Genomic DNA, 17774 nt, shown 5'->3' with positions numbered 1-17774 from the left:
ATTTTTGAGTATTTTTCTAAGGACATATTCTCAAAAATGGAATTACTAGATCCAAGGATATGAACTTTAAAGCAGTTTGACTTATACTACCAAACTGATTTCTTAAGAAGGCTGTGGCAATTTATAATTCCATCAGGAAACTACTACAGTACCTATCTTCTGATCACATCACCAATACTGAACATTACCAACTGACAATGATGAAAAAAAAATTTAGGGGAAAAGTAACAATTCATTATTCAAACAGAGAGTTCTTTAATTACTAACCCAGCTCAACATTTTTTCCCATGCCTATTTGCTGTTTGCATCTATTCTGTTGTGAACTCTCTGTTCACGTTCCTTGTCCACTGTTCTACAGGATGTTAGGGTTTTTCTTATTGATCTGTAACCATACATAGTGAGATATTTACCCTTTGTCATGCTTTCTGCAAATACTTTTCTCATTTGCTCTTTGTCCTTTAACTATGTTGATATTTAACACAGAGTAGCTCAAGAACTTTTAGAGTCAACTCTGACCTTTCTTTGGTTCTCCTCCACAGTTTTTATGCTTAGAAAGTCTTTTCTCATCCTGGGGGAAGTTAAATATTCAACTGCATTTCCTTTCTGGTTAATGAAAAAAAAAAGTTTACATTTTTTAAGATTTAATTCTTTAATCTACCTGGAATTTGGCTCCCCCCACCCCCCCAGGGTTCTTTTTATAACAATTTCCAAATACTTAAACCAAGGCATCCTGCCAGACTTTTTGGACAGGATCAACCACAGTGTGTGCTGCACAGGTGCCAGGCACGTTAGGAACTATACGTACATCATTGCTAATGCTCACTACAACTCCAAGAGAGATGATCGTTTCCATTTTATCATAAGCAAAGGGAACTGGAGGGAAAGCACATCTCTAAGGCAGAGGCTGGCAGGAAGAAGGCAGGGCTAGTATTTGGACTTAGATCTGCCTAGCTCTAAAGCTTCTATTTTTTCCAGTATACTGTGTTCTCCAAAGTGATCTCTATTCCTTCTGAAATCCCGTAACATTTCCTGTCCTAATTACATGGCACCCTGACTGAACCATAAGGGTCACAAACACCAGCAAGTAGCATAAATGAGGAGTGCAGGCAGGATGCAATGCAGTCGGGAGTGGGGGCCATGAAGAACCAGAGAGCATGGGGCCTGCAGACAGGTAAAGCTCCAGCTCACTGTTCCCTCAGGGTTGTCTGATTTTCTGGGTTTTCCAGGGAAGCTGATAAATGGCATTCTTATGTTAAATCTCCTGAGTTATAAATTTTGGCAAGTAATCGAATTTCTTTAAAAACGCCAAGTAGTATAAACAAGTCTGAGGACCAGATTCACTTCAAGAGCTGCCCAACTGTGCTGCTGATGGACCCATCATATGACTCCTTTAATGCCCACGTCTTGTCATCCTATCTGGCCTGGAAGCTCCCAATCAAGGCCAGTCGTAACTGCTGGGCTCCTCTGATCCTGCTTTGCCATTCCATACAGTAGTGCCTGATAGAAAGCTCAGGACACATATACAATTTCAAGTATGTATTCCTAATCTCAGTGACTCAACTCACCCAGAAAAGGCCATTCAGAGCAAAATATACTTCCCAATTAATGATCTCAATTTACAGTGAGACATTTGATTTTCCAAGTCATCTCTGATCCTCTGAAAAGGAGATGAGCTACTTATTTTAAAAATTTCCATCATTTTACTAAGAAGATGTTGATGAAAACAAAACACAAATGAGCAGAAAGAACAGAGTAGGAGCCTGCTACCTGTTTCTCATTTCCTGAGCTCTCAGGAAGCACTTGACATGCAGTAACTATGATTAGTTTCTGCACTGGAGGCATCACGGAAGGCTTCAAGGCTACAGTGGGTCCTTGAATCCTGGAGAGGACTTAAGTTAACGAGAAGGTGGAGAGTGAGCGTAAGGGAGAGCAGAGAGATGATCTCATGGAATGGTGCAATCACACAAGGAACAGCAAGACACCAAAGTAGGTTGGGCATAGAGTACGTAAAGATTTGACAGTCTGACTAAGAAGCTGACATTTTATCTTTTGTTCCAGTAGGAGCCAATAAAGGCTTCTGAGTTGGAAAACAAAGTGATGAAAGCAGTGAGCTCAATCTTGGCTCTCTGCTCCTCTTTAGCTATTCTCTTGCTCTGAATGATGATGTGGGACTCCATCGCTTTCCATTTACCTACGTTATCAGTTCTAACTCAATTCAACACACAGTTATCGAAGCCATGCTGTGTAAGTGATTTAACAGTGTGCTTCAGCCACATCGTCCGTAAAAACGGGGATAATAGCAGTATCGACTTCATGGGATTATTGGAGGGCTGAACATAAAGCACTTCGAGCAGGGCCAGGCACAGAGGCAGCACTACACATTTGTTATTTATCACCGTCATTTTCCTGCTGTGATTCTGACAATTCCCAAATGATGTTTCTAGCACAGGCCTGTCATCTGAACTGCAGACCAGCATAGCCAGTGGCCTACTTCCCCCTGCAAGTCTCAGGCACCTCCAACCTAGCATGTAAGGAACTCTGGTTTCCATCTACAAATCCTCCTTAAACAAGACCACAACTGAAGGCAAAAATCCCTGGTCCTCCTCCTTCTGAGTAAACAGCACCTCTATCCAACAACTGCTCCAGGCAGAAACCTAGAAGTCTTTCTTGATTCTTAACCTTCATATCTAAAATATTACTGGCAACTTCTATTGGTGCACCCTCAAAAACACACCTCAAGTTCATCCACTTCTCTTCATCCCCACCCCCACCACCTTAGTCCAAACCAGCCGTCTACCACTGGGTCTCCCACCCTCTATTTAGTCTTCTTCCTTTGCCTCTCCTCAAACTACTCCTCACACAGCAGCCTGAGTGACCTTTTCAAAATATTAACCAGATCATGTCATAACCTCATTTATTCCTACTGAACCCAGAATAAAACCCAAACTCAGAGCTCTAACTACAAGTTGTAATTATTTCTCTCTGTTCATTTGATTACTGTCCAGCTCCTAAGACCTCCATGAGGGTGGGCCCCATATTTGCCATGTTCACATCTATCTCCTCAGAGTTGAGCATAGCATCTGACACATAGTAAATGGTCAATTAGTATTTGTGGGACACAGGAGAGAGGAGACAGAGAGATAGCAACCTGTTCCTGAAAATATCTGGCATCTGGGTATCAGATAGAGTTGAGACAGAAAAGATGGGCATTAAAGACACTTTAGTATTTTAGACATCTGGTAAATAGAGCTTGGGATAAAGATGGTCACTAGGAGAGGGATGAATTCTTCAGACATTTCAAGAACAAATTAAGAAGATTTGGGAATTGAAATAATTAAGAGAACAGGGAAGAACTAAAAATAACTTACATGTGGGGTGCCTGGGTGGCTCAGTCAGTTGAGTATCTGACTCTTGATTTCGGCTCAGGTCATGATCTCAGGGTCGTGAGATCAAGCCCTGCATTGGGCTCTGTGCTCAGCGGGGAGTCTGCCTGGAATTCTCTCTTTGCCCCCTCCCCCACTGAAATAAATAAATCTTTAAAAAAAATTTTAAAAATAAAAGTAACTTACATGTGAACCTGACCAAGAGTGTTATCATTATGAACATAAATGGACTTATCAGCAGGTGAAATTGTGGAGTTTTCTGAAAGAACAATAATAAATCTGATTTTATAGTTTCAGGTCAGAAGTCACATATGCTGTTGTAAGTGGAGATCTCCCTCCTCTCCCCAAATAAATAAATAAGTGGAAATGTCCTGTGAACATGTGATGACTTGAACTTGAGATAAAAGTCAAGGCTTGAGATAAGAGATTCAGAAGTCACTCCACCTTAAGAAGGAACAGTTGAAGCCATAAGAACAAATGAAATCATGTTTATTAACTTATTCAACCAAAATACACACACATACACACGCACACACAGAGTGCTAAATGATGCGGGCATAATAAGACAGAAATGGACCTTGTCCATATGGCATTTATAATATACGGTCAGCTTATAATCTCCTAAAAACTAACTTAAACAAAGATAACAGATTCAAAGACAATCTTGAATGTCCATATTGTAGGGGATAATATAAAGGAAAAGTCCTTAAAGGAGGCAGGGAAATAGCAATGAGAAAAGTGTGAAAGTAGCTAAAATAACACAGTATTCCAGCCAACAGGAAAAAGAAAAGGCAGCTAAGAGATGGTTGAGTTTCAAGCAGAGAGGTGATGGATACGGGGACTAGTATTACAAGGAAGAACAGAATGATGATCGAGAAAAGGCTCTTCCAGACAATGGCATCTGTATATGAGCAAAGGGGTGGGGATGGGTCTGCAGCGCAGGTGCGTCAAGAGTGAGGTCATTTGTAAGGAGAGGGAAACTGCAGACACAGAAAACTTATTCCAGAATTTGTGCCTTAAAAGCAAGCAAAGAAAAACCACCCCAGATGTTAGTACGAATGTCTGCAGAGTCAAGCAAAGGGTTTTCTCAAGATGGTAACAGATATAAAGGGATTTCCCTACCTCTCTGGTCCAACGATCAGATATATGGTAGAGCTGCTTGACATTTTGATCAAGGCTTTTTGCAGACTGAAATGATCACTGAAAACTGAATATTAGCCCATGCTACAGCTACGTAACCTGCTGAGGGCCAGCTGTCCCTTTACTTGCCTTTTAAGCTCATCTGCCACATACAACTATGATGATGCCAATAACGTCTCCCTCTCTGCTTTTTAAAAAAATATTTATTATTTGAGAGGGAGACAGAGAGAGTGCACATGCACGTGCATGGGGGGTTGGGGGGGGGAGAAGCACAGAGAGAGACTCTCCAAGCAGACTCCCCACTGAGCACGGGTCAATCTCACGACCCTGAGATCATGACCTGAACCAAAATCAAGAGTCAGATGCTTAACCGACTGAGCCACCCAGGAGCCCCTCCCAACCTGCTTTTTTAAAGATTTCTTTTCAGCTTGTTTTTACAATCAGATTGTGGAGTTCACTTGCCCTTGAGAACCTGGCTGGCTTCTTCTAGACTGCTTCATGGATCATCTAAGCTTGCAGCTATATTTGGACTGCAAAGTTGTTCCTATAGTGCCAATACAAGAACACAGCTGGACTTACTCTTCATAATGGTAACATGTTTTTTTAATCTGACATAAACAAAATATATTAGTTATGGAAATTACAGAAAGAGAATAAAGCTAGGACCCCACAATGTCATCTCTAGTTATTATCCTGCTGACTCGAACCACACTTTAAATGATGGCAACCTCAATATCGATCTGAAATACATTACTTTGAAAGGAGAAGCGGCTGTTTCTGAAATGAGATCTGCTAAAGTAAAAGGCTGGCTGGAAAAATATAGATTTGAAATCACTGAGGTTATCTGTTCAAAACAGGTTTAAGCTCATCTGCCACATACAAATCTTTGGGTTTTTATCCAACTCTTTCCTGATATTTGGCACTGATTGGCATGGAAGGTTCTGATGAGATGAGTGAGGACACTAAGTAAGCAGGAGGGACTGGTACGGGCGATCGATCATTGTATACCAGGGATGCCCAGTGATCTCAACAGTTCAGTAAGTCAGGACCTCGCCAAGGTCTTGCTTGGAAGGTCTGGGCAGTTGTTCAATGCAACAGAGGCTCTCTCCGTAGGTATCGAAAACAGCACTGGTGACCAGACTAGCATGAGAACTCCTGCCTTTCCTTCTGGATGGAAACACGTGGAAAGGCAAACAGAGCGAAATACTGCTGACAGTGTCTATTATTCAGACTTGTTGTCAACATAGCACCAGGGGCAGCGTGGGCACAAGAAGTTACTGAATTTCAGCAAAAATAAACACGGCTTTACCCTCACTGTTATAGTCCTTCTAGCAACACTGAATGTGCATTTGAAACCAGAAGGTTTAATGTAATAATGGTTCCATTCTTGGTAATATATTTCCAAGATATGCAACTTAAAGGAATTGCTATCCTGAAAGAGCTTCCACCAAGACTGCCGCACCAAAAACAAATGCTCTCCATTTCCAACATTCAGCTGACCCCAGCCCCCAGTAAAAGTGCAGGGTTCTTCAGTCATCCATTAAAACCACATAATTCATTCCCAATCCGTTCCTGGAATGACCTGATCACACATAATTCCCTCCACTCTCTCCCTCCTGCACCCTTCCACTGTGTCTTCCGGAACTCCCATTCAGTGATGAGCAAACCAGCCCCTAAATCCCCAACCTCACGTGCTCTGAAGGTTCCCTGACTTGCGTGTCCTAACTGAAACCTTGCTATCTCCAGGATTCCAAATCCCTGAGGCCCTCTCATACGGAAAGTGACTGTGCCTTCCACATCCAGACAGACAGGAGGTACTCCACACTAACACTTCCAGACCATATTCCCATGCCTCTCTGAAAAATCCCTGCTCCCCTGAGCTCATGTCATTGAATCTGTTCACCTTTGTCCTTCTCTGCCTTAGTCCCAGGTATGCATGAGGTATAACAAGCTCTTAATTGGTCTCTTAGCTCCCACTCTTGCTCCTTTCTAGTCCAGACTCCACACAGCAGCAACTGACTTTGTAAAATTATCCATCAGATCATGTCACTCTTCTGCTTCACACATTTCAGTGCTTCTTAACGTACTTAAAATCTGCTCCTTCCTGAGGCTCACGAGCCTCTGCATGATCTGGCCCCTGTCCACTCTCCCCATCTCATCACCTGCTCTGCTCCTCAATGGCTCACTCTACTCTGGTGTAGGGCCTCCTTCTCCATCCTCAAACCCACTAAGCCCTCTTCTGCCCCAGCCAAGCAGTCATCTACCATGAAAACAGCACTTGGGAAAGAGGAGAACATCACCAGAAGGCTTAGGAATAGTTCTTAGGAGTATGGCAAGGGAGAAAAAAAATCTATCGCTGGGACACTATTTTTAAAAAGTCAAGTTTGGAAGCAGACCCCATTCCTAATCATGGCACATGCAAATTTGATGAATCATTTTGGAAAAGGTTGCTCCTCCAAGACTAAAAGGACCACCAGTGCCACTACAAAACTGGGTCGTCCTTGGCAAAAATTAATTCTTCCCAGTGGCAGTCAGGGCATGGATTCCAGCTGAGACAAGGCCCCAAGGCAGCAAATGAGGATTCCAGCTCCCACAGGATTTGACGTCTGAAGAAATTCAAGTCCTACCAGAACTCAGCTTTATGGGCTCAAACATATACATTTTCATTTACCCACCCACGCACTCACATTCTCCAAACCACTAAATGGCCCTAGAGATAGCAGCTCAAAAACTCAGTAACTATTCCTGATCCACAGGCTACTTACACCCTCCCCGAGTCTCCCTTCTACTCCCTCAATGAATGCCATTTCACAGGCCAAAGGAATCTTGGGATTTTGGCTTCATTGCCATTCATTTCCTTTCCCAATTTTCAAATCTGAAAAGTCACTGTGGCATCTACAATTTTTAACAGCTTAAAAATTCACTGATTATTGCAACAACTTTGCTCCCATAAAGTAGTTACCAATTATCACCCCATTTACAAAAAAAAAAAAAAAGAAGTATAAATGAGGTGGATAGGTGCTTTTTGCCAGTATCAGTGACAGAAAGAGGAAATAAAAATGGATTTTCTAGATTTCATTTAGGGATGTATTAAAAAAACGAAGGTTATCAACAATTTCTTTCCAGTATTTCCTGTATCTTTTCAGAACAGATGCCGTAATCAGAAGAGGGGCTGATTAGGAGATATGGATGACTAGGCCAGCAGCAGTGGGGTGCTGGCTGAGGTGGGGGTTCAGTCACTACTCCATGAACTACTGCTCTGTGTAGTTTATCCAGCTTTCAAATTTAAGCTAGTCAGTATTACAGCATTTTGGATTCTAATAATCCTCATTTCTTCTAAAGTCCTGAAAAAATATCAGTATTTGTGATCAAACTGACCTCTTCATACTCCACTCTTCCCAGTAGTGGACAAAAAAACCAAGAAGCAAGATAGGTACTAGGAACTCCAAGTCACTGGGAGCTCTCAGAGCCTCCACCATTGGAAGTGGTTTTACAACCATCTCTTCTGGTCCTATGAACAGGGTTCACATTCTTCAGAAGGTGCTAGAGAGAGAAGTGGCTTAAGAAACACTGAACTTGCCTCAACTCACCAGCCTGAGGTAGACAGAAACCCCTCACATTTTCAGGATTCAGTTGATGAAGGCCAGAGCTTATCCACGGGTAATGTGCTAGAAGCTACAAGGCTTCTGGCATCTAAACCTCCAGCAAGCACATCACAAACTTCCTGCTATTATCTAATAACCCCCCAACTCAGCCATCACTGTTTCCATGGCAACCGACAGAGAAATAGCAGCCTGCCAAATGGCTTTTGTAGTTCCTTTTCCAGCTTGTTTTTCAGTACAGAATTAAAGCTAGCTGGGAAAAGAATCAGACTAATCTTTACAGCAGGGACACGATGCATTTTGGAAAGTACAACTGGGTCTGGGACAAGGAGTATAGACAAACTTTAATGAGCCCAGCTTGAAAGAATAAAAAAAGGTTCTTGGTTTCTAAAAACGTGTCCACTGAAGTATATTTGGTAAGTTTTACTTTTGTCTTGAGATAGTATATCCTGACATTGGCCAGAAGATACATATGGCGCTATTCACTCTTGTCTTTAATTGAATTAACAAAAGCAGCAATAGGGTGAATGGAACGGCAAGATCAGGCAAGTTTACTCGGCCACCGAGTACCTTGTTATCATTAAAGGAAACAGTAATTTACTCTAAAATCAAAATGAATGAGCAGGAGTTGACTGGCTTGGACTAGCGGAGAGTGAAGAAGGATCGGCATCTTGGAGGGGTGACACGTTTATCCCAGGGATGATGCCTGTATGAAGCCAGCTGAGCCAACTGCATGAATCAGAGGGGCTCATTCTTAGGGAACAAAGACCTCCTTGCCATCTCAGCACAGGGAGAAACTGAGGAATGACGTGTGTAGAACTGGGGCAGCCTTCAAAAGATCAGGACCTACAGAGATCTGCTGAAGGTGCCAGAAAGCACAACAAACAACAGCAGGGGTGAAGGGGATCGGATGTTAACAACAACAACAAAAGTGGCCCCAAACATGATTTTCTGTCTCGAAACTGCATACCTAAATAAAGTACACAAAAATCTCATGATTCTTCTATGTCACTTTCAAATGAGAAACTTTGACTCAAGTCAAACAGGTATTTAGCTTCTCTTCTGATAGGTTAAAATGAACCGGATTTTGAAAGAGGTTCCCTCCCACAACCTCTAACATACTCCAAATGTCTTGTTTACAGACGTGAAAATTACAGCCTATAGTGGCACACTAAGTTAGGTTCCTAAGAGTTTCCTGACAGAAAGTCAGACTCCTACAAATTCCGCACAGAAGACTAACGTAATTTATACTTTTTAATTTATGCTTTTACCTTGAGTTGTATGAATCATGAGTCATGTTCTCAGAGCCCTCACTCAAGTTTAGAAAGAAAAGTAGACACAGATTTGCAAAAACCATTTCCTTTCAATCCTTCAGAAAAAGGATCATTAGAATAAGATACAGATGATGTACTCTAATATGCATTTCTAAGGCTGTCAACTCAGAAGAAAGGCTTCTGTACTTCTGGTTTAGCTAGATTTATGGAGCCCTAGATTTTGGAATCTGTTAAAGAAATCTGAATGAGGCCTTCCAAAAGTTTAAACTTGGGTCTTGTTTACCCAAGAATGGAACCTACAGGTTCCGGGGGGAAAAAGCCGTTTTTCAACTGTATTCGGTAACGTGTGAGGATCATTTCCAATATACTAACCTTCAATTTTCCCATCTTAAACAAGAGCCAGAACTGAAGGGATATACAATTACATCAAACTCAGTCAGTTTAGATAATACAGGAAGCCAAGACTTATTAGAGTCAAAAGCCAGAGGTACGGTACTGACACCTTTATATTTCCTCCCAAATCTGTTTCCTCGGCCAACTTTGTTTCAAGATCCCAGGTGAATTTTCTTACTTAGGAAGTCTACATGTTTATTAAATCAGCCACGACAGGTATAGTGCAGATTCCCTTGCTACTGGCAGATAATTAAAGGGACGGTACCACATTTTTAGTATTTCATGGCCTGTGCTTTCACCATATTCATCAAAATAAACTGTAAGAAGCCTCGAGAAGATAAAGCTTCAGTATGGGCAGTCTCCCTCTTAACCCGAGATTTTGTTCCAAATGGTTGCCTTCAAGGCTGTGTGGTAGTTGTATTATCCATCCACTCATTAACCTATAACAGACGTCAGGTATATTACCAAGAAATAGCCCTTGGTTGCCGTGAATAATGTTTTTATGTGGGAAAATGAAGACCTTCAGTTGCCTGGAGGGGAAATGGAATGGGGGTATTCTGGGCACCAGAACACTGCTAATGCTTAATGGCTGGAAACTGCTTCTACAGTAAAACTAATTATCCAGAAAGCATGCTTTGGGAATCCTTAGGCTTCAAATCTATAAATAGGCCAAAAATATTTTTTAAAGGGGGGTAATGGTGATGAATGGATGTGTGTAAAGAAACAGTAATTGAACACTTTAATACCTGGCAACAAAGAAAAGTAACCGCCAAGAATGAGAGGCTAGGATTACACCAAACATTATACTGCATCTAGCACAGCTTACAGGCCGGTCAGAGGAGGAAGGAAAACTCCCGTCAGAAGGCACAGCACCAGCAAGTGCTAGGTCATAAGCTCCAGTCGGGAAAAGGTGACTTCATCTCACTCAATCATTGCTACGCCCCCAGCTCCCACAACCATGCCCGACAAAAAGTTGGTGTTCCTTATGCCTGGCTTGAGAAGAGGATCTGAACTTAAAAATGAGACACATAGTGTTTCTCTGCTATTCACAAACAGGAGTCTTCCCAAGGGCAGGATGAATTATTGATTTAATTTATTTAACTGGGTTTTAACTGAGTGGAAGCTGCGGATAAAAGCATAACCATACCCAAAGAGAACATGGCAAAGGTTGGGCTGTCTACTACTCAAGTGGTACTCCTGGTGTATGAGAAACCTAATCACCAATGAAACTGTGAAGTCTATTCGAGGTGCTCAGAAGCGAGTTTACTCAGTAAGTCATTGGCAACTGACAATCCCCTGCTAATACAGACCAAAGAAAACCTAATCAATGGAAATTACACCAACAAAAGCTGCTTAATGGTATAAATGCAAAATAACACAATATGCTCCAAAATACCATGCCTGGAAACTGAAAATATGTGTCAGGAAAATAGCCCAGTCCTTTAACTCTGTTCTTAGAAGCAGCATATCTGATGAAGAACAGACATGAGCACTGACACACTAACTATTTGGTCTGGATTAGGTCATATTCTAAACACAGCCTTATAAGCCTTTCCACACTGACTGGGTCTGCTTTAATGTTATAAGCTAAATGATCGGGAACCTTGGTAAGAAAAAGACACAACGATAGTAAGATAATCTTGCAGAGCTTTGCTCTTTTGAGTTCCTACTATCCTTCTATCTATTTTAGTTCTAAGGTCCTCTACTTTTTTGATTTAAGAAAATTAACAGTCTTGTGTCCCTCAAATTGTCATGTAATACAGGTAAAAGCTGGGATGGAAACCTAAAGTTATTATATAGTTTAGTCCCTGCTTCTCCACCTGAACTTGGACAGACCACCACCTCTGATGATTTGGCTTGAATTTCCACTTTCTGAAAGAATTACAGGTTCATCTGTATTTCAGAAGATGGCTGAGAAGGCAATGAGGACGCTCACAATGCTCCCTCATAGAAAAGAGGCAACACGGCCATGGAGAAGACTGACGTAGCCCATCTTCAGGGCTATCTGCCTCACACCACCTTCCTTTCCCATCTCGCATCTACTAGCTTGAGCCTTCCCTTTATAAGCCCTCCTTCACGGCTTTTATCATAATTCCAATTATTTCAATAATCAGTAATATCTGTCTATCCCCTGTCCACCAACGGAAAGGGGTCCCCGGCGCCTGGCACAAGGCAAGCAGTTCCTGTTGGATAAGTAAATGAACGAATGAATGAAGGGAGTCAAACATGAACCATGGGGTAGGCATCATTTGAAAATATTCCAACATTAAAACACGTACTCCTATTCTCTAAATCTGAAAACAGGAGCTTTTAAGAGCTCTACTTTTTTCACAGAATATTAGCAGGCAGGAAAAACATTAAAAAAGAGGAAGAGAATACTCACTGGTGGGGGCTTCCTTCTCATCTCAAAAGTGCGCGTGGCACCAAAACTCAGGGAAGCGATGACGGGACATCTCCCTAGCGAAGGTTCATCGTCGCTATGCCAGTCGACACTGTCCTTCTCGTTTCGGTAAAGATTGCAGAGCAAGGAATTGAAGGTGTGGCCGGTGTTCTCTTCAATTTGGTCCTTCAGTGAGCGCAGCACAGGATGCCACTGCAATCAAGAGGCCAAGAAAAGGGGCAGAGATGGTTCACTAAGGCACAAGTTGGCAGCCACAGGTAAAACAGAAGAAAGTGTAAAATCAGTCACGTTGTAAACAGGCATGGAATAAGCAAAACTCTTGGAATGCAACAGCCATTATTTCTCCCATTATTTCTATTTTGATGCAAGTTGACCTCCACAATTTGATTAAGGTACTAAATTTGGTAGAGCAAGGTCATGAGGACCAACCCTATTGATCCATCTCATCCTTTCCACGTGAAATACATGACCCTCGCAAAGCAGCAACTGTCATCACATTCAGGACAGCCACCTCAGTAAGTCATTAAGGAGGTAAGTGGAGCGGTAGAGTCCAGGTTGCCACCACAGCCAACGGGCTGCCAGGATGTTGGCAGATAGAGACTGAAGTCTGAGGAGTGAAACTACTCTCCTGCTGGGTGGCCCTCTGTTCTTTCGACTCCTATTTTATCATGAATGACAGAATTGCTTTTAAAAAAAGATATTTAATATTTCCAAAGTGGCTAACTTCCTAAAAATAGAACCTAAGGGAAAAAACATTCTACAAAACAGAATCATGACATGGCCTTGATAAATACATGGGCTGTGAACTATAGACGGTTTAAACAGACTCCACAGCCCTGCCTCCAGAGCACCTAGATTTGTGGTTTATATTATATGTGATTTATATTTGGAACTCACGTCTTGCCACATACACCATAGGAAGCTATGACCCTTGACCTTAGGTTGTAGTTGGGAGCTACCAACAGCATAGCTCGTATTAGTTCTTGTTAGAATTCTGTCCTTCCTCCAAGAAACCTCGAGTACTTTACAGAACTTCCTTTTATGACAATCGTTCTCACACCCCTATCAAAAATTGTGGACCTCAGAGAACTTCTGTTTATATGGGTCACAGCTATGACATTTATCATATTAAAAATTAAAACTTAAAAAGGTTAAACTATTGGTTAATTCATTAAAAAAAATACATACCCATGAGTTAACATAAATGCTATTTTACAAAAAATAACTCTATTTTCCAATACAAAAAATTGGCAAGAAGAGTGGCACTGTTTTGCAAATCTCTTTACTGCCTGGCTTCACTGAAGAGAGGTGATTCTCACATCTGCTTCTGCATTCAGTCTGTTACAATATGTTGTTTTTGTTGAAGTATATGAAGAAAATTGGCTCCACACGAATACGTAGTTAGAAAAGCGCAGGAGTCTTTCCCAGCCTTTCCAAATAATTGTGGATATTCTCTGCTATTACACCAAAACTCAATAAGTACTGATTTCCTACAGGTCAGTCGCAGTGTGGAATCTGAAACCGTATCAACAAACTTCTCATATTCTGTTACATTTAAATCCACTGGTCCGGCTTGCACTCTGAATGAGTCTTTTAATCTTTTATGATTCTGTAACATCAAGCACTGGGCATGTGGAAAATATTGATCCAATGAGTAATGCAGACTGACATTACTGTTGACACATTCCATTATACAATTTCTAAAAATCATATCCATTAATATTACCACTGATCTCATCAGAAAAGACTAAGTAATAGAAAGAGGTCAGGATCAAAGTGGCAGATATGACTTTTTCCAAAATTCTAATTCTCTTAAAAACTCAACTTTTATAAGTAACAAATCTAGCCGTTGTTTTCCTTGAAGGGACATTCACTTCATTTATGAGAAAATGTCTACCAAATACTCAAGCCTGAATAACTATAGCTGGTCTGCTAGTTGTTCTTCCAAACAAAAACGGTCCATGATAAAAGTAGGTCGTTCAGCTATAGCTTAACAAATCACACGAGTGTTCTGCCTTGACAACTATCACACTTGGCTTGTAGCAGGACTCCTTTATGCATACTTCCCATTTCATCAAACTATTAAAGAGACATGAACTCAATTACTGAGATTTAATTAATAATGTTTACTGCTTTGAGGAACATTCTTAAAACCAGCTTTTTTTTTTTTTTTTTTTTTTTTAAACTGGAAGTTCATGGTGGTGAAGAATAATACCATGATTATTAGCATAGTTTGGTGACAATGACCTGATTCCTGCTCGGGCACCATAAGTTTTATCCACCATTACCTTCGTATCATCGGTGCAAACTTGACATAGTGAAAATGTCACACATCCCTAGTATTATTATAAAAATAGTTTTGACCTGTGCACTCCCCAAAAGGACTTCGTGGACCCCTCCAGGTATCCACCGACTCTACTTTAAAGAACACCTTCAAAGTCATGTTCTATGTATGGCAGTGAAGGAATAGATGTTCCGCAAAGGAAAGCATAATATTGTAAGTATATCCCATGGCTACTCTCAGGTAAAACTGCCAAGGAAGCATATGTGGGAATCACTCAGCTTTGCTGTGATGTAGCAATCATGGTAAACTGGGATTCCTTATTACAGATACTAGCATTACATTCTAAGCAGAGGATTTTTTAAAATAAACAATGACAACAACAAACCAAACTTAGATGAGTAAAACAGAAATTTTATTAAACTAACCTATGTTCAAGAGGATAAATTTCAAAGTGAAATTTCATAATAATGTTAGCAAGCTGTATTTCCTATTTGTTTTATGGCTTTAAGCTTATCTTCATGGAGATAAAGATCAGATGCTAGAATTATACACTTAGCAAGAAAAATAAGAATGTAAAAGAGGAAGATAGCTTTTCTGCAATGTGACTGAGAAACTAATTAGCACTTCCCTGACTTGCTTAGGGACTGAGTACTGTGATAACTCCAAGTTTGCATTATGTTTCTAAGTGGGTATATATTTTTACTGGTTATTTTTGGTGGTGAAGTAAGGAGAAAAAAAGGGGATAATGAACTAGAGGATTAATTTAGACTCTCCAACCAATACTCTATATACAGATCCCTCAGAACTGAATGTCTAAATTAAAATTCAGCATCATCTCACTGTTCAGTGAAGACATTCTATCCTTAAAAGACATCTGAGGAAAAGAGTATGAGAAAATATGAATCACAGAAGTAAAAGGACCTATTCAGTGGCTTTCAAAAAGTGTTTTGTAGAGCCTTAGGTACCACAGAAGTGTCTCTGGGATTACAGTAGGAGAAAGGAGAGGTCAAGCTGGTGGGACTCCCAGCCAGTCAAGGCACTTCTTTATTTTCATACATTGGGTTCATACAAGATTTAGTTCAAAAAAGACTAAAAGAAGTTTAATAACCTCTGACTGAATTTGCTCCTGTGCTTTGGGTTATTAAGCTTGAGGTAATAATTTTAAAATTAAACAAGTTAAAATTAAACAAGAACCCCCAACACACATATATACCTCTAAAAAATGTGAGAAAGAGGCATCTCTTTTGATTTTGTTCACGATGGTATATAAACAAACTAAATCTTTAGCAATAAATACAAAGTTATGAACCAGCCAAATTCAAATAAAAGAATTCTAATGTGACAACCGTAATACTCAGCAAAAAAGTTTGCTTGAAATAATTATGGTATGTACATATAGATTATGGACTACTTCACAGCTATTAAATACAATGTGAAAGAATATTTAATGATACTAAAACATGTTAATGATGTAGTTAAATGAAATGTAGTATAGTTGATATTTTTATAGAAAAATTCTCTCTATATTATTTCCCTAAAATGAAAAAAAAGGGGGGTGGGGAGGGGAGGTGTGTCTGGCTGGCTCAGTTGGTACAGCATGTGACTCTGGATCTCAGAGTTGTGAGTTCAAGCCCCATGTAGGGCATGGAGCCTACTTTAAAAAATAAAAAGACTGGAGCCAAACATCAGATGGAAGAATTACCCAAAATTTTAATATTCTTCATGCTTATTAAAAAATTCTAAAATTTAAAAAAATAAACTCATATTACATACATTATAAGAAAAAGACTGTCATTAAAAAATTCTTTTGAAGAGTTGTCAAAATGTCCTCAAAGCATAAGTGGCCATACTACTCAGCATATATGATGTGCCTTATGTTTATTCTAAAGTAGGGGTTCTTAGCCAAGGGCAATTCTGCCCCCTAGAAAATGTCTGGCAATGTTGGGAGTCATTTTTGGTTGTCACAACTGAGTGAAGAGTGCTTCTGACCTCTATTAGGTACAAGCCATGGATATTGCTAAACACCCTACAAAGTACAGGGCAGCCCCAACAACAAAGAATTACCCAGCCCCAAAAACCAGTAATACCAAGGCTGAGAAATCCTGTTCTAAAAGATTAACTAAAATGATGGGAAAGAACTTCTTCCCTAGAGCCTGTTTAATCCTCAACTTCTCTGCTATGACTGTTGACAAGAAGGTAAATTAATTCTGACAGAAACATGGCCAGCCATCTGTTGGATTGGTCTAATTCAATTCTCTTCATGTTTCCAAATCAACCTCAGCTATAAAGGGTCTCAGCACTTCCCTGGGTCACATTCTAAATGCAGCCCTACAAACAAAAGCATGCAGCTATCTTCTTACGTGAAAAAGCCATGTCCCCACTCCCACCCCTGTCAATATTTTGTCCCTGAACACTTTAGTCAAGTGGGAGTTTATTATTACAAATTACTAGAAGCTCTAAAATGTGCCATATTTCTGTTTATTTCAATGTCATAAGCGAAACTCCATTTTCTTCAAAGTCTCGTTCAATAAAGCATAAAATTATTTGCCAAAGGCAAGATTCCAGGAACTAAACAAGGAGCTATTTCTTGGACCTTAACTCCATCCTTTGGACAAGCTTAATTTATATACTAGAATCTCCTTGTCTACCATCATGGAAATTTTTAAAAACAAGAGTAACAGTAGAAATAAGCCAAAGCCATGATAAGATTTCCGAAGTCTAAGAACTGCAGCCACAGAATGAGTACAAAGTCAACACGAAAAACACCAGATTTTTTTCACAAATGGCAAAAGAGCCTGAGAAATGGAAAGAGATGTTGTGACCTCACTGGCCAGTCGTAAGAATCTGGCTCCAGAGCAAACGTGTACCAGGGTGTGCACAGAAGGCTACGGCCAGAAGAGCTGGGGAAAGGGGAAGATTTGAGGAAATGGTTCATTTTCCCGAAATCCTTGAGCCTGGTTCCAGTTCATTCTAGCTCCAATTTTTTTCTCATCATCAGAGTTCATCTCTAGATCAAAAAACACATCAAGAATGGTAAGCGCAAAGACTCAGTGTTTGAACCCAGAAGATTTTTGGAACTAGGAACCATCATGCAACGCTGCAAGGTAATATACTGGTATTTTACAGCACTCTACATTTATAGTATATAGTCTATAAAACCATACCAACAACAATATTCCAACATACGTGAGGATTTGGTTCCATAGTGATTCTTGAATAAGTGTAAGGAAGTTCTCCATACCATGCTGTAAGTCTTGGTTGCTTGTAAGTTACATCTAAGAAAGAAAATACAGGGCC

At 40.4% G+C, this 17774-nt stretch overlaps 1 protein-coding gene across 4 annotated transcripts in view; it reads right to left on the bottom strand.

Moving 5' to 3' along the window:
* The window catches only part of ALKBH3 (alkB homolog 3, alpha-ketoglutarate dependent dioxygenase), a 33229-nt gene that overhangs the window by 5086 nt on the left and 10369 nt on the right, over positions 1-17774 (bottom strand). For all 4 annotated transcript variants that reach the window (XM_045808776.2, XM_045808779.2, XM_045808778.2 and 1 more), the window contains 2 exons: positions 17664-17752; positions 12176-12385 (listed from right to left, as the gene is read on the bottom strand). In XM_045808776.2, coding sequence (XP_045664732.1) covers positions 12176-12385; positions 17664-17752 — 299 coding nt within the window. The remainder of the gene's footprint in view (positions 1-12175; positions 12386-17663; positions 17753-17774) is intronic.

This window comes from Ursus americanus, chromosome 24 (assembly GCF_024610735.1).
Source record: "Ursus americanus isolate L20-20 chromosome 24, mUrsAme1.1.p, whole genome shotgun sequence".
In the NCBI taxonomy this organism is placed as follows: Eukaryota; Metazoa; Chordata; class Mammalia; order Carnivora; family Ursidae; genus Ursus; species Ursus americanus.
The sequence above is the reverse complement of the archived record's forward strand: the minus strand, read 5'-3'. Positions and strand labels throughout refer to the sequence as shown.